This window comes from Bufo gargarizans, chromosome 6 (genome assembly GCF_014858855.1).
Source record: "Bufo gargarizans isolate SCDJY-AF-19 chromosome 6, ASM1485885v1, whole genome shotgun sequence".
Classification (NCBI taxonomy): Eukaryota; Metazoa; Chordata; class Amphibia; order Anura; family Bufonidae; genus Bufo; species Bufo gargarizans.
This window is the reverse complement of record NC_058085.1, coordinates 239375952-239403179: the sequence shown is the minus strand read 5'-3', so window position 1 is coordinate 239403179 and position 27228 is coordinate 239375952. Positions and strand designations below refer to the sequence as shown.

General features: G+C 43.8%; 1 protein-coding gene across 2 annotated transcripts in view; it reads right to left on the bottom strand.

Moving 5' to 3' along the window:
• Positions 1–5313: 5313 nt before the first annotated feature.
• Positions 5314–27228, bottom strand: part of LOC122941351 (zinc finger protein 547-like) — a 141531-nt gene continuing 119616 nt past the window's right edge. The window contains exons 8-11 of one of the 2 annotated variants that reach the window (XM_044298525.1): positions 6953–7057; positions 6562–6698; positions 6398–6475; positions 5314–5923 (exon numbers count right to left, since the gene is read on the bottom strand). In XM_044298525.1, coding sequence (XP_044154460.1) covers positions 5831–5923; positions 6398–6475; positions 6562–6698; positions 6953–7057 — 413 coding nt within the window. In that variant the 3' untranslated portion in view covers positions 5314–5830. The remainder of the gene's footprint in view (positions 5924–6397; positions 6476–6561; positions 6699–6952; positions 7058–27228) is intronic. The other variant, XM_044298523.1, reaches the window with a different exon arrangement.

Sequence of the window (27228 nt, the reverse complement as noted above, 5' to 3'; positions counted from 1 at the left end):
CCCCTGCATCGTCTTCCACCCAGTCTTGATCCCTGACCTCCTGTTCAGTCTGCACACTGCAGAAAGACGCAGCAGTTGGCACCTGTGTTTCGTCATCATCAGAGACATGCTGAGGTGGTATTCCCATGTCCTCATCATCAGGAAACATAAGTGGTTGTGCGTCAGTGCATTCTATGTCTTTCACCGCTGGGGAAGGGCTAGGTGGATGCCCTTGGGAAACCCTGCCAGCGGAGTCTTCAAACAGCATAAGAGACTGCTGCATAACTTGAGGCTGAGACAGTTTCCCTGGTATGCATGGGGGTGATGTGACAGACTGATGGGGTTGGTTTTCAGGCGCCATCTGTGCGCTTTCTGCAGAAGACTGGGTGGGAGATAATGTGAACGTGCTGGATCCACTGTCGGCCACCCAATTGACTAATGCCTGTACCTGCTCAGGCCTTACCATCCTTAGAACGGCATTGGGCCCCACCATATATCGCTGTAAATTCTGGCGGCTACTGGGACCTGAGGTAGTTGGTACACTAGGACGTGTGGATGTGGCAGAACGGCCACGTCCTCTCCCAGCACCAGAGGGTCCACTAACACCACCACGACCATGTCCACGTCCGCGTCCCTTACTAGATGTTTTTCTCATTGTTATGGTTCACCACAACAACAAATATATTATTTGGCCCAATGTATTGTATTCAAATTCAGCGGGATATAAATTTGAGGCCTAGTATTTAGGCGCTGGGTGACCGGTATGGATTTAGTGACAGAATTAGACTTGGAAATGCACAGAAGCGTGTGTGTGAAGTTATTCTGAATGACCCTATGTGCACCTTGAATATTATATACCCTTTTTGGGATAGATTTCAAATAGCTCTGATATAGCAGGAACCACTAAATTATGAAATTGCTAAATTGGGAATTGTATTTCAACCCAGAACAAAAAATGTGCTTTGACGGACACTAAATATCTTGCCCAGCAACAACAGTACAGCGGTAACGAGAGATTTAGCAGGATATAAATTTGAGGCCTAGTATTTAGGCGCTGGGTGACAGGTATGGGTTTAGTGACAGAATTAGACTTGGAAATACACAGTAGCGGGTGTGTGTGAAGTTATTCTGAATGACCCAATGTGCACCTTGAATATTATATACCCTTTTAGGGATAGATTTCAAATAGCTCTGATATAGCAGAAACCACTAAATTATGAAATTGCTAAATTGGGAATTGTATTTCAACCCAGAACAAAAAATGTGCTTTGACGGACACTAAATATCTTGCCCAGCAACAACAGTACAGCGGTAACGAGAGATTTAGCAGGATATAAATTTGAGGCCTAGTATTTAGGCGCTGGGTGACAGGTATGGGTTTAGTGACAGAATTAGACTTGGAAATACACAGTAGCGGGTGTGTGTGAAGTTATTCTGAATGACCCAATGTGCACCTTGAATATTATATACCCTTTTAGGGATAGATTTCAAATAGCTCTGATATAGCAGAAACCACTAAAATATGAAATTGCTAAATTGGGAATTGTACTTCAACCCAGAACAAAAAATGTGCTTTGACGGACACTAAATAACTTTCCCAGCTACAACAGGACAGCGGTAACGAGAGATTTAGCGGGATATAAATTTGAGGCCTAGTATTTAGGCGCTGGGTGACAGGTATGGGTTTAGTGACAGAATTAGACTTGGAAATACACAGTAGCGGGTGTGTGTGAAGTTATTCTGAATGACCCTATGTGCACCTTCAATATGATCTACCCTTTTAGGGATAGATTTCAAATAGCTCTGATATAGCAGAAACCACTAAATTATGAAATTGCTAAATTGGGAATTGTATTTCAACCCAGAAGAAAAAATGTGCTTTGACGGACACTAAATAACTTTCCCAGCTACAACAGGACAGCGGTAACGAGAGATTTAGCAGGATATAAATTTGAGGCCTAGTATTTAGGCGCTGGGTGACAGGTATGGGTTTAGTGACAGAATTAGACTTGAAAATACACAGTAGCGGGTGTGTGTGAAGTTATTCTGAATGACCCAATGTGCACCTTGAATATTATATACCCTTTTAGGGATAGATTTCAAATAGCTCTGATATAGCAGAAACCACTAAAATATGAAATTGCTAAATTGGGAATTGTACTTCAACCCAGAACAAAAAATGTGCTTTGACGGACACTAAATAACTTTCCCAGCTACAACAGGACAGCGGTAACGAGAGATTTAGCGGGATATAAATTTGAGGCCTAGTATTTAGGCGCTGGGTGACAGGTATGGGTTTAGTGACAGAATTAGACTTGGAAATACACAGTAGCGGGTGTGTGTGAAGTTATTCTGAATGACCCTATGTGCACCTTCAATATGATCTACCCTTTTAGGGATAGATTTCAAATAGCTCTGATATAGCAGAAACCACTAAATTATGAAATTGCTAAATTGGGAATTGTATTTCAACCCAGAAGAAAAAATGTGCTTTGACGGACACTAAATAACTTTCCCAGCTACAACAGGACAGCGGTAACGAGAGATTTAGCAGGATATAAATTTGAGGCCTAGTATTTAGGCGCTGGGTGACAGGTATGGGTTTAGTGACAGAATTAGACTTGAAAATACACAGTAGCGGGTGTGTGTGAAGTTATTCTGAATGACCCAATGTGCACCTTGAATATTATATACCCTTTTAGGGATAGATTTCAAATAGCTCTGATATAGCAGAAACCACTAAAATATGAAATTGCTAAATTGGGAATTGTACTTCAACCCAGAACAAAAAATGTGCTTTGACGGACACTAAATAACTTTCCCAGCTACAACAGGACAGCGGTAACGAGAGATTTAGCGGGATATAAATTTGAGGCCTAGTATTTAGGCGCTGGGTGACAGGTATGGGTTTAGTGACAGAATTAGACTTGGAAATACACAGTAGCGGGTGTGTGTGAAGTTATTCTGAATGACCCTATGTGCACCTTCAATATGATCTACCCTTTTAGGGATAGATTTCAAATAGCTCTGATATAGCAGAAACCACTAAATTATGAAATTGCTAAATTGGGAATTGTATTTCAACCCAGAAGAAAAAATGTGCTTTGACGGACACTAAATAACTTTCCCAGCTACAACAGGACAGCGGTAACGAGAGATTTAGCAGGATATAAATTTGAGGCCTAGTATTTAGGCGCTGGGTGACAGGTATGGGTTTAGTGACAGAATTAGACTTGAAAATACACAGTAGCGGGTGTGTGTGAAGTTATTCTGAATGACCCAATGTGCACCTTGAATATTATATACCCTTTTAGGGATAGATTTCAAATAGCTCTGATATAGCAGAAACCACTAAATTATGAAATTGCTAAATTGGGAATTGTACTTCAACCCAGAACAAAAAATGTGCTTTGACGGACACTAAATAACTTTCCCAGCTACAACAGGACAGCGGTAACGAGAGATTTAGCAGGATATAAATTTGAGGCCTAGTATTTAGGCGCTGGGTGACAGGTATGGGTTTAGTGACAGAATTAGACTTGAAAATACACAGTAGCGGGTGTGTGTGAAGTTATTCTGAATGACCCAATGTGCACCTTGAATATTATATACCCTTTTAGGGATAGATTTCAAATAGCTCTGATATAGCAGAAACCACTAAATTATGAAATTGCTAAATTGGGAATTGTACTTCAACCCAGAACAAAAAATGTGCTTTGACGGACACTAAATAACTTTCCCAGCTACAACAGGACAGCGGTAACGAGAGATTTAGCGGGATATAAATTTGAGGCCTAGTATTTAGGCGCTGGGTGACCGGTATGGATTTAGTGACAGAATTAGACTGGGATATGGCCAAAAAATAACCACACTATTGCTGGTTAAATGCACTTGGTGACGGGCGCAGCTTGCCCCTGATGTAGTATATGGCCAAAAAATGAACAGACTATTGCTGGTTAAATGCACTTGGTGTCACAGCTTGACCAACCACACTACTGAGGGTTAAATGCACTTGGTGACGGGCGCAGCTTGCCCCTGATGTAGTATATGGCCAAAAAATAAACAGACTATTGCTGGTTAAATGCACTTGGTGTGACAGCTTCACCCTGATGTAGGCTTTAGCCAGAAAACAACCACACCATTGAGGGTTAAATGCACTTGGTGACAGGCGCAGCTTGCCCCTGATTTTGTATATGGCCAAAAAATGAACAGACTATTGCTGGTTAAATGCACTTGGTGTGACAGCTTCACCCTGATGTAGGCTTTAGCCAAAAAACAACCACACCATTGAGGGTTAAATGCACTTGGTGACAGGCGCAGCTTGCCCCTGATTTTGTATATGGCCAAAAAATGAACAGACTATTGCTGGTTAAATGCACTTGGTGTGACAGCTTCACCCTGATGTAGGCTTTAGCCAAAAAACAACCACACCATTGAGGGTTAAATGCACTTGGTGACAGGCGCAGCTTGCCCCTGATTTTGTATATGGCCAAAAAATGAACAGACTATTGCTGGTTAAATGCACTTGGTGTGACAGCTTCACCCTGATGTAGGCTTTAGCCAAAAAACAACCACACCATTGAGGGTTAAATGCACTTGGTCGCAGCTTGTGCTGGCGCACCACAAGACACAAAATGGCCGCCGATCACCCCAGAAAAATGTGACTGACAAACGGTCTGGGCAGCCTAAAAACAGTGAGCAATTGAGGATCAGCAGCTCAATGATCCACAGCTGCAGATCGATCAGTTAATCAAGTCCTTTGGAGGAGTTAATCTGCCTAATCTCGCCCTACTGTCGCAGCCGCAACCTCTCCCTACGCTAATCAGAGCAGAGTGACGGGCGGCGCTATGTGACTCCAGCTTAAATAGAGGCTGGGTCACATGGTGCTCTGGCCAATCACAGCCATGCCAATAGTAGGCATGGCTGTGATGGCCTCTTGGGGCAAGTAGTATGACGCTTGTTGATTGGCTGCTTTGCAGCCTTTCAAAAAGCGCCAAGAAAGCGTCACAAAAGCGCCAAGAAAGCGACGAACACCGAACCCGAACCCGGACTTTTACGAAAATGTCCGGGTTCGGGTCCGTGTCACGGACACCCCAAAATTCGGTACGAACCCGAACTATACAGTTCGAGTTCGCTCATCCCTAATAAACAGGTAACCATCTTACCACCTGTGGGTACTTTATGGTCGTTTAATTACTTGCATCATGCTGGATCATTAATGTAAAGGAAAATATGTACAGCTGTAGTGTAAAGCATGGTGGAGGGAAGGATACAGCGGCATTAAAGTTATAAATACAAAAATGTTTATTTAACAAATAGAAAATACGAGTCAGAATGTAAAATGCAAATAAAACATTAACATTAGAGGAGGGAACAAAAAACCCCACCTGGCTCAAGTCTCCCCCTCCATGCATAGATTTGGTTGCTGGTTGTTTCCAGCAGGGCAGCGACACTATGTGGTCATTTTCTATTGCCTGCAGGACAAGTGTTGGTGGACAATGAATAGTTTAACTCCCATTCGGGTCTACAGGTCATCAGCAACACATCCCTGATTACACAGGTCTTGGCAAATCTTTACAGCACCTAATGTCAGGAGGGGGAGCTAAAGCCGATTTACATTTAGGCCAGATGTTGTGTACGATGATGAAAGGATTCATCAAATTCTTAAACTGCCCAACAATATAACATTATTAACATTTTTTTTTAACATCCTGAATGATAAAGCGTAACTGGTTGGAATAAGGAGGACTATCCCAGTCATTCATCGATGCCTCTGATTTTGCGTGCGAGCTGCATGTCCTTTACCAAAAGAGTCATCCTGTTGGCATGGAGACTGCAAAGGTAGGAATCTTCAAAGAGTCGTACTAAAAAGGCTTCTGCGGCCTGCAGGAAGACATGACAGCACTTCATTCTTCTTAAAGGGGTTTTTCCCAAATCTTCTCCCCTATGCACAGGACAGAGGACCCCCATGAATCACAAGAATAGGGTTCCAATGTCTCCTGTTTTAAATGGAAGTCAAGGCGTGTGCCTCTGCTCTACTCAAACTTCATGGGAAAGAAGCTGAGCGCTGTACTCTGCTATCTCTCATAGGCTTTCAATGGAGCAGAAGTGCACACTTTTGGCCCCAGTTTCATTCAAATGGGGACTATGGGAAATCCCCCTTAAAGTGACAGCATACTCTGTGCATTCTACTACACAATTTAAAAGGGATGTGCAGAGAACTGACAGATTTCACTTATGATCTGGGATCTCTAAACAATGCACAAAAACCTACATTATATCCATAGGTCTGCTAAGGCGTATCTATATAACTGGGTTGGGGGGGGGGGGGGGGGGGGGCGGGGCATCCTCCCTCCTCTATTACTCATGGGTGAGAACAACCCAGTCCAGCCAGTTGGTCAAGGACTCAGATACTGACCTCTTGCAGTGCCATGATTGCTGCGTTTTGCCAGCCGTAATCCACGCCGTGGGTCACATTGAAGCACATGTCTATCACCTGCAAGAATTAAAGGGGAAACAATGTGTCCCATGGATCTTCGAAAATAAGAGAGCGAGAGCAGCAGCTGCAGACAACACACTCACCATCTTTGCAAATGGAGCTTTCTGGATGAGCAGACCAGTTGATTTTTGGCACTTTCTTATTTCCGCTAGCACTCGGAGTCCAGGGGGGCAGCGTTTTCTTCCTGGTGGTGTCTCCCTGTGACTTCTCTCCTGCCTTCCTGTAACAAATACACCAAAGCTTAAAATAAAGTTTCCTGCAGGGGCCTCTAGAGGGCGATCACTATGCACCTATTCATACAGAATCATATAACTCAAGTCTTCAGTTTGCTCCCCCTAGTGGTAATTCTACAGCAGAGAACTTTGCTACAATATAGAATTACATGAATCAGTGCAAACCTGCAATAAAAAGTTAATATATATATATATATATATATATAACAGAGTAACAATTTATTAAAAAAGTGAAACTTACTACTACTTTGGGAGGGCTGAGAGGAAGTTGAATGCCTCCTTTGTGGCTGCTTTGACTTCCTGCGGGAGATACTGGGGCAAGGTTTTGTCATGATGAGGTAAAATGCTGCAAAGAGACACAATCAGTGAAGACAAGGCACCTGGACAATTCAGAAGAGATAAGAATGACTTCTGGGGTAGACTTGATGCATGAATAGAGCCGATATTACCCCCATTGTCTACCTTTACAAATGTTTCCAAGTGAAAAACGTATGTCCAGTCGTCTAGTGGTCATCCGGGACACATATGGCTGTAACAGAAGTGAATATGCACAATTACTGCTGCGATAATAACAGATACCAATGGGACTGGGAGGAGATGGCTGCCTGCTCTCTCAGACCAGCTCCTTTAAAGAAACTGAATACCCGCAAACAGCAGATAATACCGCATATATTTGAGACCTCCTTACAGTCTAAGATGCCTAAATGGAGGAAAACCATTACAGGTCAGAATAAGATATCAGAATTCTACTTTTCTCAGCACCAAGATTTGGAGCGCATGAACACTGCATCACCGACTTCATCTCTGGGGTCGGAATCAGCTCCAACAGTGGAAGGAGGTGAAATACACATCCCACTTAGGCACCGCAGCGGATCAGAACCTCCGGACACCTGCAGTGGGGGACACCTGACCCCTCTAATATGTTTGATAAACTGCCGGTGTCAGAGAAGGCAGTCAGAGCTTTCCCTTAAAACCATGCTGCAAGGAAAAATCCCAAATTGCCTGCACCATATCAGGCAGTCACACTCTACTCTGATCTGTGCACAATGACCCTACAACTGCGAAGAGAATTTACACAGATCACTTCAGCATTAAAAGAGCATCACATTTTGTACCGATAGGGTTTACACACATCTACTTATCAAGCACAACAACCTGCATGTGATCAAGTCTCCAGCAGAAGGAGCCATCTTTCTTCAAAATCTGCAAAGCAAGATTTCACCAGACCCAAGATGGAGACCCTCTCCCCAGCACGCGACTCCGGACTGGCATACAACATCAAGATAATGGAGCAGTGCAGATGCTCTAGCTTCTTCTTTCCTTTTAGGTGCTGGTCGGTGCAACCCTGACACAGTTCAGGTAGAACTTTCCCCCCAACCCTACGGGATGGAGACTGAACAGAGACTCAAACCATCCGAATTACAGGATAAGTTCTCACAACCCACTACTTTGGCAAGACGGACCCAAAACCCGCTTGACAAACAGGCGACATAGCAGTTTTTCCTACCATGTTAACACTGTTTACTTTCATGTCTTGTTATTATGCCAGATGTCTAAGATGCGATATGTGGAGGATAAGGAACCAAGAGAGACCACTGAAGTGGGACTGGTCACACTGGAAATCCTGATGAGCCATCAGCCCCCTCACTGAACCACCATGGTATTGCGCATAGCGTCACCAAATATCAATGGACTTAATAGTCCTCATAAAAGGGCGCATATGTGGTCTGAAACTCTTAACCTGAAGTGCGATATTTTTTGCACTCTACAAACCCATATTATTCCTAAAGATGCACACGGCATCAAACACCGTGGATTTCCAGAAGTGTTCCAGTCCCACTTTGTATCTAAAGCCAGATGGATCCTAATTGCAGTTAGAAACACAGTAGCCTTTCCATTGATGGAACAACATATTGATGTCCAGGGTATATACGTGATATTAGTATGCTCCATTAACAACGCAGTGTACATATTAGCCGCGATGTATGCCCCAAACAAACGACAAGTCCGGTTCTGTAAAAAGCTGCTCAAACATATACACAAAGTGAAGCAAGGCAAGCTTTTAGTCCTTGGGGACATTAATTGCATACTGAACCCAAGCCTGGACACAACCACTTCTTCCAGGGGTACATCTACATCACCACTAGGGAAACTTTTGTGGACAGAGGGCTCATACGATGCATGGAGAACACTGCACAAGTCAGAAAAAGACTATTCTTTCTTTTCAGCACCTCATAACAGTTACTCTAGAATTGACTTCATAGTGCAGCATGGTGGCTCAGTGGTTAGCACTGGTGCCTAGAAGTACTGGGGTCCTAGGTTTGAATCCGACCAAGGGCAACAGCTGCATGGAGTTTGTATGTTCTCCCCGTGTTTGCGTGGGTTTCCTCCGGGTACGCTGGTTTCCACCCACACTCCAAAGACATACTGATGGGGACCTTAGATTGTTAGCCCCATTGGGGACAGTTGGATGCTAATGTCTGTAAAGTGTTGTCGAATATAGTAGTGCATAAAAAAAATAAGGGACGCTCTCTTGATGACTAGTGAAACCTCAATTGGCACCATGTCATGGTCAGACCATGCTCCAGTCACTATAACACTAGAAGAATCATTCAAATACTCCTCAGCCTCAATCTGGAGATGTAATTCCCATCTTTTCTCCCACCCAGTCCATAAACAAACTATTGAACAAGACATAAAAACATATTTTGACCTGAATACAGGCTCAGTTAATAACCCGTCCTGCCTTTTGAACGCTCATAAAGCAGTTATCAGAGGCTCAATTCTAAAACTCAGCCATGTTGTGAAGTAACAAAGGACCCCAAAAATGCAATCCCTACTTCAAGATCTACAAAGACTTGAATCCAACAAAACCTCCCAAACTCAGTCACATAAAACACAGCTCCATACTCTCTGAATCCAGCTAAGGGATCACTTACTAGAAGAGTACAATAAACATTTGTTCTATACTAAAGTGAGATACTACCCACAGAATAATAAGGCAGGCAAACTGTTGGCAATGCGACTAAAAACGCAAATGCGGAAATCTCGCATACCTTACCTCCTTGACCCAACAAACTCAGCAATAATCACACACCCAACCAAAATAGCGGGCCAATTCCAACGATATTACGCATCGTTATATAATTTGCAATCTGACCTCCTTACGTCTCAACCCTCTCCATCTGACATTCAAGCATTTTTACAAAAAGCCAATCTCCCATCTCTCACCAAAGTGCAACTCGAGGAATTAAACACAGACATCTCCTTAGGCTGCGTTCACACGGGCGAGATTTCCGCGCGGGTGCAATGCAGTAGGTGAACGCATTGCACCTGCACTGAATCCTGACCCATTCATTTCAATGGGGCTGTGCACATGAGCGTTTTTTTTCATGCACCACTTCTGCAATGCTTTAAAATCTCAGCATGTTCTATATTCTGCGTTTTTCACGCAGCCCTGGCTCCATAGAAGTGAATGGGGCTGCGTTAATAACGCATTGCATCTGCAAGCAAGTGCGGGTGCGATGCGTTTTTCACTGATGGTTGCTAGGAGATGTTGTTTGTAAACCTTCAGTTTTTTATCACGCGCGTGAAAAACGCATCAAAACGCATTGCACCCGCGCGGAAAAAACTGAACAACTAAACGCAATTGCAGCCAAAACTGACTGAACTTGCTTGCAAAACGGTGCGAGTTTAACTGAACGCACCCTGAACGCATCCGGACTAAATCTGTCACGCTCGTGTGAACTCAGCCTAAGGCCCCATGCACACGGCCGTTGTTCACAGCCGTGTGCGGGCCGTGGAACCGCGGCCTGGATCCCTCCTGAGAGCAGGAGCGCACGGCGTCACTGGTTGCTATGACGCCGTGCGCCCCCTGCTGCAGGCACAGTACAGTAATACACTGGTACGATCTATACCAGTGTATTACTGTACTGTGCCGGCAGCAGGGGGCGCACAGCGTCATAGCAACCAGTGACGCCGTGCGCTCCTGCTCTCAGGAGGGATCCAGGCCGCGGTTCCACGGCCCGCACACGGCTGTGAACAACGGCCGTGTGCATGGGGCCTTAACGGAGATCACAGTAGCCATACGAGCCCTCCCTTCCAACAAATCCCCAGTACCAGATGGCCTACCGGGAGAATATTATAAGACATACATGCATCTTCTATCTCCTGCCCTGCAGTAAATATGTCAAAAAGCTATGGTTGAGGGTTCATTACCAAGAGAAAATAAGGAGGCCTTGATCGTCACACTACCGAAACCTGGTAAAAACCCGGACAGACCCTAAAACTTCTGCCCTACATCACTCCTTAACACTAATTTAAAACTTTATGCCAAAATACTAGCCAATAGACTAGCCCCTATCCTAATAGAACTGATTCATGAAGATCAAGTGGGTTTCATTAAAAACAGGCAATCTTTTGATAATACCAGAAGGGTGATAAATATACTGCATTATCTTAATCTCCATAAATTGCCAGCCTTGTTGGTACCCTTAGACGCCGAGAAGGCGTTTGACCGCATTGGATGGTCCTATGCCTTATCAGTCCTGAAAAGATTTGGCCTCAATGGTGGTATATAACAGGGAAAAAAGATCACACCATTTCCTTGAATGCTGATGACGTGATATTGACACTGTCACATCCCGTGAATTCTCTGGCTAAAGCACTGGAGTGGATCCGACAATTTGGGCAAATATCTCTGTACAAGCTCAATACAACGAAATCACAGGCCATGCCAGTTTCCCTCACTCCCTCCCCCAAAGAATACCTGAAAACCCACTTTCCATTAGATTGGCAGGCAGATAAAATTGGATATCTTGGTACTAATATCTCCCCTACACTTTGCCAATTATATAGACAAAACTATCTCCCTATGCTATCAACTATCAGAGAAGAAGCATCCTGACTATCTAAATCTTAAATATCATGTACAGGGAGAAACGCAGAATTGCCTAAATTACTATACCTATTCTGTACGGTACCCATACAGATTTTTCACGGACATCCAACACTGCATCTCTGGACGAGCCAAAAACCTAGGATAGCATATTCACTACTTACTAGACATAAATTAGCTGGAGGTATAGGATTACCTAATGTTAGAGCATATTACATAGCGACACAAATTGAGATGGTATCTAAATGGAAGCAGGGAACAATTACAAATTGGACCCAAACAGAAAACAGCCTAGTTTTTCTCACCTCTCTCCAGGCTCTTACTTTTGAGCATAAAAAGAAAACTACCCCAGATTAACACATGCTACTCTACAGTGTTGGAGAGATTTCCACCTGAAAACCTCAGGAGAATCCCAATTATCATGGGAAACGGTACCCTTACAATTCTTGGACATTCAAGTCTCCCAGTTACTTTCTGAAGGGACAATACTTACCTTTGAACAATTGAGTGAAACCTACTCTATACCAAATGCAGACTTCTTTAAGTACCTGAGAATAAGGCCACTTTCACACGGGCGTTGCTTTACTCCTCCTGGACGCATATACGCGTCATCTCGTGAGACGCGAGATTTCCTGTGAACTCGCGCACACAGGAACTGAAGGTAAGAGAGCGGATCTCCAGCCTGCCAGCGGCGATCGTTCGCTGGCAGGCTGGAGATGTGATTTTTTTAACCCCTAACAGGTATATTAGACGCTGTTTTGATAACAGCGTCTAATATACCTGCTACCTGGTCCTCTGGTGGTCCCTTTTGTTAGGATCGACCACCAGAGGACACAGGTAGCTGTGTAAAGTAGCACCAAACACCACACTACACTACACCCCCACCCCCTGTCACTTATTAACCCTTTATGAACCACTGATCACCCCATATAGACTCCCTAATCACCCCCCTGTTATTGATCACCCCCCTGTAAGGCTCCATTCAGAAGTCCGTATGATTTTTACGGATCCACAGATACATGGATCGGATCCGCAAAACGCATACGGACGTCTGAATGGAGCCTTACAGGGGGGGTGATCAATGACAGAGGGGTGATCACGCATATAGACTTCCTTATCACTTCCCTGTCATTGATCACCCCCCTGTAAGGCTCCATTCAGAGGTCCGTATGATTTTTACGGATCCAGATACATGGATCGGATCTGCAAAACGCATACGGACGTCTGAATGGAGCCTTACAGGGGGGTGATCAATGACAGGGGGTGATCAGGGAGTGTATATGGGTGATCACCCCTCTGTCATTGATCACCCCCATGTAAGGCTCCATTCAGACGTCCGCATGTGTTTTGCGGATCCGATCCATGTATCCGTAAAAATCATACGGACGTCTGAATGGAGTCTTACAGGGGGGTGATCAATGACAGGGGGGTGATCACCCATATACACTCCCTGATCACCCCCTGTCATTGATCACCCCCCTGTAAGGCTCCATTCAGATGTCCGTATGATTTTTACGGATCCATGGATAGGATCCGCAAAACACATGCTGACGTCTGAATGGAGCCTTACAGGGGGGTGATCAATGACAGAGGGGTGATAACCCATATACACTCCCTGATCACCCCCTGTCATTGATCACCCCCCTGTAAGGCTCCATTCAGACGTTCGCATGTGTTTTGCGGATCCGATCCATGTATCCATGGATCCGTAAAAATCATACGGACGTCTGAATGGAGCCTTACAGGGGGGTGATCAATGACAGGGGGGTGATCACCCATATACACTCCCTGATCACCCCCTGTCATTGATCACCCCCCTGTAAGGCTCCATTCAGACGTCCGAAAAATATCTTGGTCAAATGCCAACTTTGTATAAAAAAATTGGAAAAGTTGTCTTTTTCCAAGATATTTCTCTCACCCAGCATGGTTATATGTAAAATGACACCCCAAAACACATTCCCCAACTTCTCCTGAGTACGGCGATACCAGATGTGTGACACTTTTTTGCAGCCAAGGTGGGCAAAGGGGCACATATTCCAAAGTGCACCTTTCGGATTTCGCAGGCCATTTTTTACACATTTTGATTGCAAAGTACTTCTCACACATTTGGGCCCCTAAATTGCCAGGGCAGTATAACTACCCCACAAGTGACCCCATTTTGGAAAGAAGACACCCCAAGGTATTCCGTGAGGGGCATGGCGAGTTCCTAGAATTTTTTATTTTTTGTCACTAGTTAGTGAATATGAGACTTTGTAAGAAAAAATAAAATAAAAATAAAAATCATCATTTTCCGCTAACTTGTGACAAAAAATAAAAAGTTCTATGAACTCACTATGCCCATCAGCGAATACCTTAGGGTGTCTACTTTCCGAAATGGGGTCATTTGTGGGGGTTTTCTACTGTCTGGGCATTGTAGAACCTCAGGAAACATGACAGGTGCTCAGAAAGTCAGAGCTGCTTCAAAAAGTGGAAATTCACATTTTTGTACCATAGTTTGTAAACGCTATAAATTTTACCCAAACCGTTTTTTTTTTTTAAATCAAAGACATGTAGAACAATAAATTTAGCGAAAAATTTATATATGGATGTCGGTTTTTTTGCAAAATTTTACAGCTGAAAGTGAAAAATGTCATTTTTTTGCAAATAAATAGTTACATTTTGATTAATAACAAAAAAAGTAAAAATGTCAGCAGCAATGAAATATCACCAAATGAAAGCTCTATTAGTGAGAAGAAAAGGAGGTAAAATTCATTTGGGTGGTAAGTTGCATGACCGAGCGATAAACGGTGAAAGGAGTGTAGTGCAGAAGTGTAAAAAGTGGCCTGGTCATTAAAGGGCTTCTGTCACCCCACTAAAGTTTTGGGCTGGTGAAATTAGTTATATTGCGATATATGACAATATAATTGTGTTACTTACTTTGATCCAGCAGTTTCTGCAAAAAACGAAGTTTTAATATATGTAAATTCGGTCTCTACCAGCAAGTAGGGAGGCTACTTGCTGGTAGCTGCTGCAGAAATCCGCCCCCTCGTCGTGTTGATTGACAGGGCCAGCCGGGATCTCCTCCTCCGGCTAGCCCTGTCGGCATTTCAAAAATCGCGCGCCTGTGTTGATTCGGCGCAGGCGCTCTGAGATGAGGAGGCTCGTCTCCTCAGAACTCCCTCAGTGCGCCTGCGCCGATGACATCACCGAAATAGAAGACGTCATCGGCGCACTGAGGGAGTGCTGAGGAGACGAGCCTCCTCATCTCAGAGCGCCTGCGCCGAATCAACACAGGCGCGCGATTTTTGAAATGCCGACAGGGCTGGCCGGAGGAGGAGATCCCGGCTGGCCCTGTCAATCAACACGACGATTTCTGCAGCAGCTACCAGCAAGTAGACGCCCTACTTGCTGGTAGAGACCGAATTTACATATATTAAAACTTCGTTTTTTGCAGAAACTGCTGGATCAAAGTAAGTAACACAATTATATTGTCATATATCGCAATATAACTAATTTCACTAGCCCAAAAAAAAAAAAATCACTTTAGTGGGGTGACAGAAGCCCTTTAAGGGGGTTTTAGCTAGCGGGGTTGAAGTGGTTAATGTGTTTTGCACGCGCATGAGAAAAATTGGCATGTTTGGTACCCAGAACCCAACTTCACAGAAGGTGTTGTATAGATTTTATTATTTAACATGGGTAAAAGGGAAAATAATAGCATTCTTAATACAGAATGCTAAGTAAATTAGGGATGGAGGGGTTATTAAAATAAAAAAAAATTAACTCACCTCATCCACTTGTTCGCGCAGCACGGCTTCTTTTCTGTCTTCTTTGATGACCTGGAAGGAAAAGGACCTTTGGTGATGTCACTGTGCTCATCACATGGTCCATCACCATGGTGATGGACCATGTGATGAGCGCAGTGACATCACCAAAAGGTCCTTTTCCTCCCAGGTCATCAAAGAAGACAGAAGAGAAGCCGGGCTGCGCAAACAAGTGGATGAGGTGAGTTTAATTATTATAATTTTTTTTTAACCCCTCCATCCCTGAAAACAGTAGGTCCACACTCGGATCTTCTTGAAACTTCGTTTGGCTCATTCACACAGACTTTGTGTCCCCAGGCAGAGAGAGCCTGGGGACACAGAAAGTCTGTCTGTGTGAATGAGCCAAACGAAGTTTCAAGAAGATCCGAGTGTGGACCTGCTGTTTTCATCCTGTGACTCTACGTGTGATCCAGGCGAAGGGGGTAAATCCAATGGGTGTCTTCAGCTTATTCTATTGGATTCCTCCCTGGTGAAGTAAGTTCCGCTATTTATGCTGTTAATTGTACGGATAACCTATGACGAGGCCTTATATCCAAGGTGTTGGTATGCATTCTACAATTTATTTCTATATGTATTTTGTACTAGTGATTATACGCTGAACCCATGTCTTTTTAGCTGATATATATATATATATATATATATATTTATATGAGGTGCGTGGCGCCGGACACCTTCTTTTGGTGGTTTTGGTTATTTTTTTCTTGTTTCATATCTTACAACTAATGGTGACAGTATCTATAATTCACAATAACCTACACTGGCAGCCTGCTTTATCCCTCTTTTTCCCAATCTCTCTTCTCTGTCTCAGATTTTTTCCTAACCCTAGTTCGATCTCTGGTGCCCTCCTGTGCCTCTCATTAACGATTGCCTTGGAGGTGTTTACCAAAGGGGTAATCTGGTTGATTGACACACTTTTTTTATACTACATCCCTGGCTGGAGTAAGTGGAACTTCAGCCGTCGTTGGTGCTGGAGCTGTGCTCCAGTCCAGGGTGTTCTAAATGTCCAGTCCTTGAGGGCCACCTTGTAGGACATCGATGTCATCTGCAATGTCTTTCCTTTGTCTCCCTTGTATCCTCTATGTACCCAACCTCAATTTTTGTATGTTTGGTGTGGGTTTATTGTACGTCTTGTTTCTTGTTACATGTCTGGGATGTTGTTAGTGTTTGTCCCTACATGTGTGCAAGACGTTTCACTGTGTGTGTTGTACCTCTAGAAGGGGGCTGGTTTCCTGGAGGGGGGACCCATAAGTCTGTATGCAGTGCTGCCTGGGGCTGCTGTGCACCTTGCTGTTTCGGGCCCAGGCAGTATCAGGAGTGCTGGATACCTGTATGTAGTGTTGTTTGTACGGAGTCCTCTTTGGTGTGTGGGCATCTGTACTAATGCACGGGTTCCAGTCGTGGTGACTGCAGCAGGTAAGTGTGTTTCTGGTGTTCTTACCTGCCGACTCTGTTGCTGCATATGGTCTTTTCCTTTTCCCGCTGCTTGGCCATTTGAGACTCCTGTTCATCCATGTCTGGGAAGAACAGGTCATCTCTCCCCTGCTACTATGTGAGGGATTATCAGGGCGACTCAGGGCCAAAAGGTATGCTGCTATGAGCCGCCCTACCATCCAGGTCCGCTCATACGGTGAGGAGTTAGGGATGCTATAGGAGGTGACCTGCACACCGATTCTGACGTTCTGGCCTAGATGCTTCCCCTTTACAGTGTACGGTGGTAAGGGGGAGGGGGGGTTTCCCCCACTCCCTACCGTGACAATCAGTGCAACCACAAATATTGGGTACTCTTATATCTGGACCACAAAGTTAGTCAAGCGATATTAGTTTAATATTAGCAATTTATTATAGGAAATATAAGCAATAAACGCCTTACATAAAATTAATCAATGATAAAAACTAGTAAAAAATATATCAGTCCACTGATATAGCTCGGAGGTCTACATAGAAGACGTAAAAAATATATAAAATGAGTAAGGAACTGGTTTCTGTTCCGGCTGCCTATATGTAGTCAATTGGCTACAGCAGTGGCTGATACCGAGTAAATCCCCACAGAATAAAGCGAACAATAGTGAATACAGTGACTAGTGAACGAAAGGTATATGCAAACAGAATATCTACCAGTAGGTGGCGTGTGCTAATAAGAAGTAATACAATAGTGACAGTAAATTCGTGAGAGAAACAATGTTCCTAATGCTAAAGTAGATAATTGTGAAAATATATGTGAAAAATAAGGAAAATATATCAGTGCTCAAACCATTGCAGTATTCAATAGTATGACGGCTCGGTAATATTCAATAGTGTGGCGGCTCGGTAATAGACAATCCGTCTCGTTGGTTAATAATAATCCTAGCGTTCAGTCTTTCTGCTATATTGTAGCAGCTTCCTAAAAGGCAATTAAGTGTTCCAGTATTAGATCCACAGAGGAAGTAGGAGGACAATCTTCGAAACGCAGTTGGCGTGAAGGAATTGGAGCTGACTAAATCCGGCCAAGTTCCATCTATAATAACCTGGCACTATCGGCTGGATCAAGAAAAGCGCTTTTAAAGAAAAGGATCCGCTGCCTTTTTGGACACAGTCCAGCCATCTACGGGCGTGACCGAACCACAGGTGGAACATCTATTCCAAACTAAGTAAATCCAGCGTTCACTTGCAGAGTGGTAGAGCTAGTGTTTGCATCTACAGCTGAACCTATAAAGCTACAAAACCGGACTGTACAGTTTTTCTATTCAGCAGTAAGGTAAGCTTACCCTGAACTTACACCACGTGGGATGCCACGGTGGTCAGCAGGCTTGAACGTAAGTAAGAAACTATACCCAATGCTGCTGTAACTGTACTGACTGTTGTAAAACCAGCTTACTGCACTACCTTCACTGGAATCTCTTGGACTACAACTTTGTGTTATTCAGATCACTCCTGGGAACTGAGTGGATCTAATACTGGAACACTTAATTGCCTTTTAGGAAGCTGCTACAATATAGCAGAAAGACTGAACGCTAGGATTATTATTAACCAACGAGACGGATTGTCTATTACTGAGCCGCCACAGGGGGGGTGATCAATGACAGAGGGGTGATCACGCATATAGACTTCCTGATCACTTCCCTGTAAGGCTCCATTCAGAGGTCCGTATGATTTTTACGGATCCACAGATACATGGATCGGATCTGCAAAACGCATACGGACGTCTGAATGGAGCCTTACAGGGGGGTGATCAATGACAGGGGGTGATCAGGGAGTGTATATGGGTGATCACCCCTCTGTCATTGATCACCCCCATGTAAGGCTCCATTCAGACGTCCACATGTGTTTTGCGGATCCGATCCATGTATCCGTAAAAATCATACGGACGTCTGAATGGAGTCTTACAGGGGGGTGATCAATGACAGGGGGTGATCACCCATATACACTCCCTGATCACCCCTCTGTCATTGATCACCCCCCTGTAAGGCTCCATTCAGATGTCCGTATGATTTTTACGGATCCATGGATACATGGATCGGATCCGCAAAACACATGCTGACGTCTGAATGGAGCCTTACAGGGGGGTGATCAATGACAGAGGGGTGATAACCCATATACACTCCCTGATCACCCCCTGTCATTGATCACCCCCCTGTAAGGCTCCATTCAGACGTTCGCATGTGTTTTGCGGATCCGATCCATGTATCCATGGATCCGTAAAAATCATACGGACGTCTGAATGGAGCCTTACAGGGGGGTGATCAATGACAGAGGGGTGATCACCCATATACACTCCCTGATCACCCCCTGTCATTGATCACCCCCCTGTAAGGCTCCATTCAGACGTCCGAAAAATATCTTGGTCAAATGCCAACTTTGTATAAAAAAATTGGAAAAGTTGTCTTTTTCCAAGATATTTCTCTCACCCAGCATGGTTATATGTAAAATGACACCCCAAAACACATTCCCCAACTTCTCCTGAGTACGGCGATACCAGATGTGTGACACTTTTTTGCAGCCAAGGTGGGCAAAGGGGCACATATTCCAAAGTGCACCTTTCGGATTTCGCAGGCCATTTTTTACATATTTTGATTGCAAAGTACTTCTCACATATTTGGGCCCCTAAATTGCCAGGGCAGTATAACTACCCCACAAGTGACCCCATTTTGGAAAGAAGACACCCCAAGGTATTCCGTGAGGGGCATGGCGAGTTCCTAGAATTTTTTATTTTTTGTCACTAGTTAGTGAATATGAGACTTTGTAAGAAAAAATAAAATAAAAATAAAAATCATCATTTTCCGCTAACTTGTGACAAAAAATAAAAAGTTCTATGAACTCACTATGCCCATCAGCGAATACCTTAGGGTGTCTACTTTCCGAAATGGGGTCATTTGTGGGGGTTTTCTACTGTCTGGGCATTGTAGAACCTCAGGAAACATGACAGGTGCTCAGAAAGTCAGAGCTGCTTCAAAAAGTGGAAATTCACATTTTTGTACCATAGTTTGTAAACGCTATAAATTTTACCCAAACCGTTTTTTTTTTTTTAAATCAAAGACATGTAGAACAATAAATTTAGCGAAAAATTTATATATGGATGTCGGTTTTTTTGCAAAATTTTACAGCTGAAAGTGAAAAATGTCATTTTTTTGCAAAAAAATAGTTACATTTTGATTAATAACAAAAAAAGTAAAAATGTCAGCAGCAATGAAATACCACCAAATGAAAGCTCTATTAGTGAGAAGAAAAGGAGGTAAAATTCATTTGGGTGGTAAGTTGCATGACCGAGCGATAAACGGTGAAAGGAGTGTAGTGCAGAAGTGTAAAAAGTGGCCTGGTCATTAAAGGGCTTCTGTCACCCCACTAAAGTTTTGGGCTGGTGAAATTAGTTACATTGCGATATATGACAATATAATTGTGTTACTTACTTTGATCCAGCAGTTTCTGCAAAAAACAAAGTTTTAATATATGTAAATTCGGTCTCTACCAGCAAGTAGGGCGGCTACTTGCTGGTAGCTGCTGCAGAAATCCGCCCCCTCATCGTGTTGATTGACAGGGCCAGCCGGGATCTCCTCCTCCGGCTAGCCCTGTCGGCATTTCAAAAATCGCGCGCCTGTGTTGATTCGGCGCAGGCGCTCTGAGATGAGGAGGCTCGTCTCCTCAGAACTCCCTCAGTGCGCCTGCGCCGATGACATCACCGAAATAGAAGACGTCATCGGCGCAGGCGCATTGAGGGAGTGCTGAGGAGACGAGCCTCCTCATCTCAGAGCGCCTGCGCCGAATCAACACAGGCGCGCGATTTTTGAAATGCCGACAGGGCTGGCCAGAGGAGGAGATCCCGGCTGGCCCTGTCAATCAACACGACGATTTCTGCAGCAGCTACCAGCAAGTAGACGCCCTACTTGCTGGTAGAGACCGAATTTACATATATTAAAACTTCGTTTTTTGCAGAAACTGCTGGATCAAAGTAAGTAACACAATTATATTGTCATATATCGCAATATAACTAATTTCACTAGCCCAAAAAAAAAAAAAATCACTTTAGTGGGGTGACAGAAGCCCTTTAAGGGGGTTTTAGCTAGCGGGGTTGAAGTGGTTAATGTGTTTTGCACGCGCATGAGAAAAATTGGCATGTTTGGTACCCAGAACCCAACTTCACAGAAGGTGTTGTATAGATTTTATTATTTAACATGGGTAAAAGGGAAAATAATAGCATTCTTAATACAGAATGCTAAGTAAATTAGGGATGGAGGGGTTATTAAAATAAAAAAAAATTAACTCACCTCATCCACTTGTTCGCGCAGCACGGCTTCTTTTCTGTCTTCTTTGATGACCTGGAAGGAAAAGGACCTTTGGTGATGTCACTGTGCTCATCACATGGTCCATCACCATGGTGATGGACCATGTGATGAGCGCAGTGACATCACCAAAAGGTCCTTTTCCTCCCAGGTCATCAAAGAAGACAGAAGAGAAGCCGGGCTGCGCAAACAAGTGGATGAGGTGAGTTTAATTATTATAATTTTTTTTTAACCCCTCCATCCCTGAAAACAGTAGGTCCACACTCGGATCTTCTTGAAACTTCGTTTGGCTCATTCACACAGACTTTGTGTCCCCAGGCAGAGAGAGCCTGGGGACACAGAAAGTCTGTCTGTGTGAATGAGCCAAACGAAGTTTCAAGAAGATCCGAGTGTGGACCTGCTGTTTTCATCCTGTGACTCTACGTGTGATCCAGGCGAAGGGGGTAAATCCAATGGGTGTCTTCAGCTTATTCTATTGGATTCCTCCCTGGTGAAGTAAGTTCCGCTATTTATGCTGTTAATTGTACGGATAACCTATGACGAGGCCTTATATCCAAGGTGTTGGTATGCATTCTACAATTTATTTCTATATGTATTTTGTACTAGTGATTATACGCTGAACCCATGTCTTTTTAGCTGATATATATATATATATATTTATATGAGGTGCGTGGCGCCGGACACCTTCTTTTGGTGGTTTTGGTTATTTTTTTCTTGTTTCATATCTTACAACTAATGGTGACAGTATCTATAATTCACAATAACCTACACTGGCAGCCTGCTTTATCCCTCTTTTTCCCAATCTCTCTTCTCTGTCTCAGATTTTTTCCTAACCCTAGTTCGATCTCTGGTGCCCTCCTGTGCCTCTCATTAACGATTGCCTTGGAGGTGTTTACCAAAGGGGTAATCTGGTTGATTGACACACTTTTTTTTCCTCTCTTTTCTATACTACATCCCTGGCTGGAGTAAGTGGAACTTCAGCCGTCGTTGGTGCTGGAGCTGTGCTCCAGTCCAGGGTGTTCTAAATGTCCAGTCCTTGAGGGCCACCTTGTAGGACATCGATGTCATCTGCAATGTCTTTCCTTTGTCTCCCTTGTATCCTCTATGTACCCAACCTCAATTTTTGTATGTTTGGTGTGGGTTTATTGTACGTCTTGTTTCTTGTTACATGTCTGGGATGTTGTTAGTGTTTGTCCCTACATGTGTGCAAGACGTTTCACTGTGTGTGTTGTACCTCTAGAAGGGGGCTGGTTTCCTGGAGGGGGGACCCATAAGTCTGTATGCAGTGCTGCCTGGGGCTGCTGTGCACCTTGCTGTTTCGGGCCCAGGCAGTATCAGGAGTGCTGGATACCTGTATGTAGTGTTGTTTGTACGGAGTCCTATTTGGTGTGTGGGCATCTGTACTAATGCACGGGTTCCAGTCGTGGTGACTGCAGCAGGTAAGTGTGTTTCTGGTGTTCTTACCTGCCGACTCTGTTGCTGCATATGGTCTTTTCCTTTTCCCGCTGCTTGGCCATTTGAGACTCCTGTTCATCCATGTCTGGGAAGAACAGGTCATCTCTCCCCTGCTACTATGTGAGGGATTATCAGGGCGACTCAGGGCCAAAAGGTATGCTGCTATGAGCCGCCCTACCATCCAGGTCCGCTCATACGGTGAGGAGTTAGGGATGCTATAGGAGGTGACCTGCACACCGATTCTGACGTTCTGGCCTAGATGCTTCCCCTTTACAGTGTACGGTGGTAAGGGGGAGGGGGGGTTTCCCCCACTCCCTACCGTGACAATCAGTGCAACCACAAATATTGGGTACTCTTATATCTGGACCACAAAGTTAGTCAAGCGATATTAGTTTAATATTAGCAATTTATTATAGGAAATATAAGCAATAAACGCCTTACATAAAATTAATCAATGATAAAAACTAGTAAAAAATATATCAGTCCACTGATATAGCTCGGAGGTCTACATAGAAGACGTAAAAAATATATAAAATGAGTAAGGAACTGGTTTCTGTTCCGGCTGCCTATATGTAGTCAATTGGCTACAGCAGTGGCTGATACCGAGTAAATCCCCACAGAATAAAGCGAACAATAGTGAATACAGTGACTAGTGAACGAAAGGTATATGCAAACAGAATATCTACCAGTAGGTGGCGTGTGCTAATAAGAAGTAATACAATAGTGACAGTAAATTCGTGAGAGAAACAATGTTCCTAATGCTAAAGTAGATAATTGTGAAAATATATGTGAAAAATAAGGAAAATATATCAGTGCTCAAACCATTGCAGTATTCAATAGTATGACGGCTCGGTAATATTCAATAGTGTGGCGGCTCGGTAATAGACAATCCGTCTCGTTGGTTAATAATAATCCTAGCGTTCAGTCTTTCTGCTATATTGTAGCAGCTTCCTAAAAGGCAATTAAGTGTTCCAGTATTAGATCCACAGAGGAAGTAGGAGGACAATCTTCGAAACGCAGTTGGCGTGAAGGAATTGGAGCTGACTAAATCCGGCCAAGTTCCATCTATAATAACCTGGCACTATCGGCTGGATCAAGAAAAGCGCTTTTAAAGAAAAGGATCCGCTGCCTTTTTGGACACAGTCCAGCCATCTACGGGCGTGACCGAACCACAGGTGGAACATCTATTCCAAACTAAGTAAATCCAGCGTTCACTTGCAGAGTGGTAGAGCTAGTGTTTGCATCTACAGCTGAACCTATAAAGCTACAAAACCGGACTGTACAGTTTTTCTATTCAGCAGTAAGGTAAGCTTACCCTGAACTTACACCACGTGGGATGCCACGGTGGTCAGCAGGCTTGAACGTAAGTAAGAAACTATACCCAATGCTGCTGTAACTGTACTGACTGTTGTAAAACCAGCTTACTGCACTACCTTCACTGGAATCTCTTGGACTACAACTTTGTGTTATTCAGATCACTCCTGGGAACTGAGTGGATCTAATACTGGAACACTTAATTGCCTTTTAGGAAGCTGCTACAATATAGCAGAAAGACTGAACGCTAGGATTATTATTAACCAACGAGACGGATTGTCTATTACTGAGCCGCCACACTATTGAATATTACCGAGCCGTCATACTATTGAATACTGCAATGGTTTGAGCACTGATATATTTTCCTTATTTTTCACATATATTTTCACAATTATCTACTTTAGCATCAGGAACATTGTTTCTCTCACGAATTTACTGTCACTATTGAATTACTTCTTATTAGCACACGCCACCTACTGGTAGATATTCTGTTTGCATATACCTTTCGTTCACTAGTCACTGTATTCACTATTGTTCGCTTGAGGCTACTTTCACACTTGCGCTTGATCGGATCCGTTCTGAACGGATCCGATCATATTAATGCAGACGGAGGCTCCGTTCAGTACGGATCCGTCTGCATTAATAACTTAGAAAAATTTCGCAAGTGCGCAAGTAGCCTGAGCGGATCCGTTCAGACTTTCAATGTAAAGTCAATGGGGGACGGATCCGCTTGAAGATTGAGCCATATGGTGACATCTTCAAGCGGATCCGTTCCCATTGACTTACATTGTAAGTCTGAACGGATCCGCACGCCTCCGCACGGCCAGGCGGACAGCTGAACACTGCAAGCAGCGTTCAGCTGTCCGCCTGTCCGTGCGGAGGCGAGCGGAGCGGAGGCTGAACGCCGCCAGACTGATGCAGTCTGAGCGGATCCGCTCCATTCAGACTGCATCAGGGTTGGACGGAGGCGTTCGGGTCCGCTCGTGAGCTCCTTCAAACGGAGCTCACGAACGGACCTATGAACGCTAGTGTGAAAGTAGCCTTATTCTGTGGGGATTTACTCGGTATCAGCCACTGCTGTAGCCAATTGACTACATATAGGCAGCCGGAACAGAAACCAGTTCCTTACTCATTTTATATATTTTTTACGTCTTCTATGTAGACCTCTGAGCTATATCAGTGGACTGATATATAATTTTTTTACTAATTTTTACTAGTTTTTATCATTCATTAATTTTATGTAAGGTGTTTATTGCTTATATTTCCTATAATAAATTGCTAATATTAAACTAATATCGCTTGACTAACTTTGTGGTCCAGATATAAGAGTGCCCATTCTTTTCTATATTACAATTGTTTTCTTGGTGGTTGGGGTACGACATCTGATTGGTGCACCTTGCCATCTTGAATCAGAGGTGAGCCGTCCTCTCCTTTAATTTATCCATCAACCACAAATATTGCCTATCCTCTGACATAAGAACAAGATTATGAGATACGCATACCGCTTAACTGACTCCCATAACATCTGTAAAACTAGACCATATTCACAATGGGAAAAAGAGTTGAAGCGCACCTTTGAAATGTAGCTCACACTATGAAGCAGAAATGAAAACCTTTATAAGGTGGTACATGACTCCTGATAGGCTCCACAAAATAGATCCTGACAATGTGCCCAGATAGGAACTGTGACACATTTTATGGTCCTGTCCATATTTAAGGACATATTGGGATGACATTTTTCAATTCTCACCTCCATTTTGCTATTTCTCGAATTGGATCAGATCCTATAGAATAATATGCTGTAAAATACTAGTAATAGCTAAACTGGTAATCACCAGGCACTGGAAGGAACAAATAGCTCCGTCAGTAGAAGCGCCATCTACTATCTCAACTATATACCAATATGAAAGAGCATTAACCCCCCCCCCCCCCATCATGTCATTCAAATCTCTACATCTTACATGGCGTCTGTGACTTAAGAGCATGGATGGATCTGAAGGCTCACCTACACTCACACAAGTACACTAAAATGATTGTGTGTGTTGCTCCACATGTCCGAATTTATTTTTCAAGACAGAAACCTGGTAGAAAAAGAAAATCTGGCTCGTTATATTTTTGTTAAACTGTTGTAATGTGACTAAAAAATGGTGAATTTTTTTTCATTTTTTTTCTGTTACGTCATTCACCACACAGGAATTTTTAAATATTTTAATAGTTCAGACCTTTTCGGATGCAGCAATACCCAAGGTCCCTTTCAGATGAATGAGCAACCAGCCTGAACTTCCAGCACTGCCAGGGTCACATAGCATTATATTGATTTATGATGCTGTAATCCTTACAGTTCTGGAGTGTACTGAAAAACACTGACATAATGCTGTCAGTGTTATCCAATACATTCCAGACCTCTAAGGCCCCTTTCACACGAGCGAGTATTCCACCTGGGTGCAATGCGTGATGCGAACGCATTGCGCCTGCACGGAATCCGGACCCATTCATTTCAATGGGGCTGTGTACATGAGCGATGTTTTTCACGCATTACTTTCGCGTTACATGAAAATCGCAGCATGTTCTAAGGGTTACATAGTGAGTCCGCAGTGAAACACTCGCTCGTCTGAAAGGGACCTGGCATACCGTGCAGTTCTGACATGCATTCATTGAAGAGGACCTATCATGGATCCAGACATTTTAAACTAAGTATCAGGCTACGTAGGGCATAGTGCAGGGATCTAACTGCACTTACTATTTTTCCTGGGCGCCGCTCCATTCGCTCGCGGTGGCCCCCCTTGTATTCTCCTGATTGGTATGTTAATTTTAGCATCGGAGCAATGAGGAGGAAACGGAGTCTTTCTCCATGGGCGTCTCCTTCTCCCTGGCTGTAGCGCGGTCCAATCGCAGTGGAGCGTCACAGACAGGGAGAAGGTGAAGTTTTTTTTCTCCCTGTCTGTGGCGCTCTCTGCTGCGATTGGACCACGCTACAGCCAGGGAGAAGGAGACGCCCATGGAGAAAGACTCCGTTTCCTCCTCATTGCTCCGATGCTAAAATTAACATACCAGTCGGGAGAATACAACGGGGCCAGAGGTCGCGCTACATTTTTTCTGGAAGAGTAAAAATACTCCTCTGACCATTTTTGAGGAGTATTTTCAGCCGAGGAGTAGTACGTAATTTGCGGCAATTCATATATATAGTACACAGGCCTAAATAATTTTAAGATGTTGCTATTTCGGCAAGGAAACCATTACCAGTCTCCTCAATAATGTCTTCCATGCAGAAATAGCTAATTTTGACCTTTTTAAATTT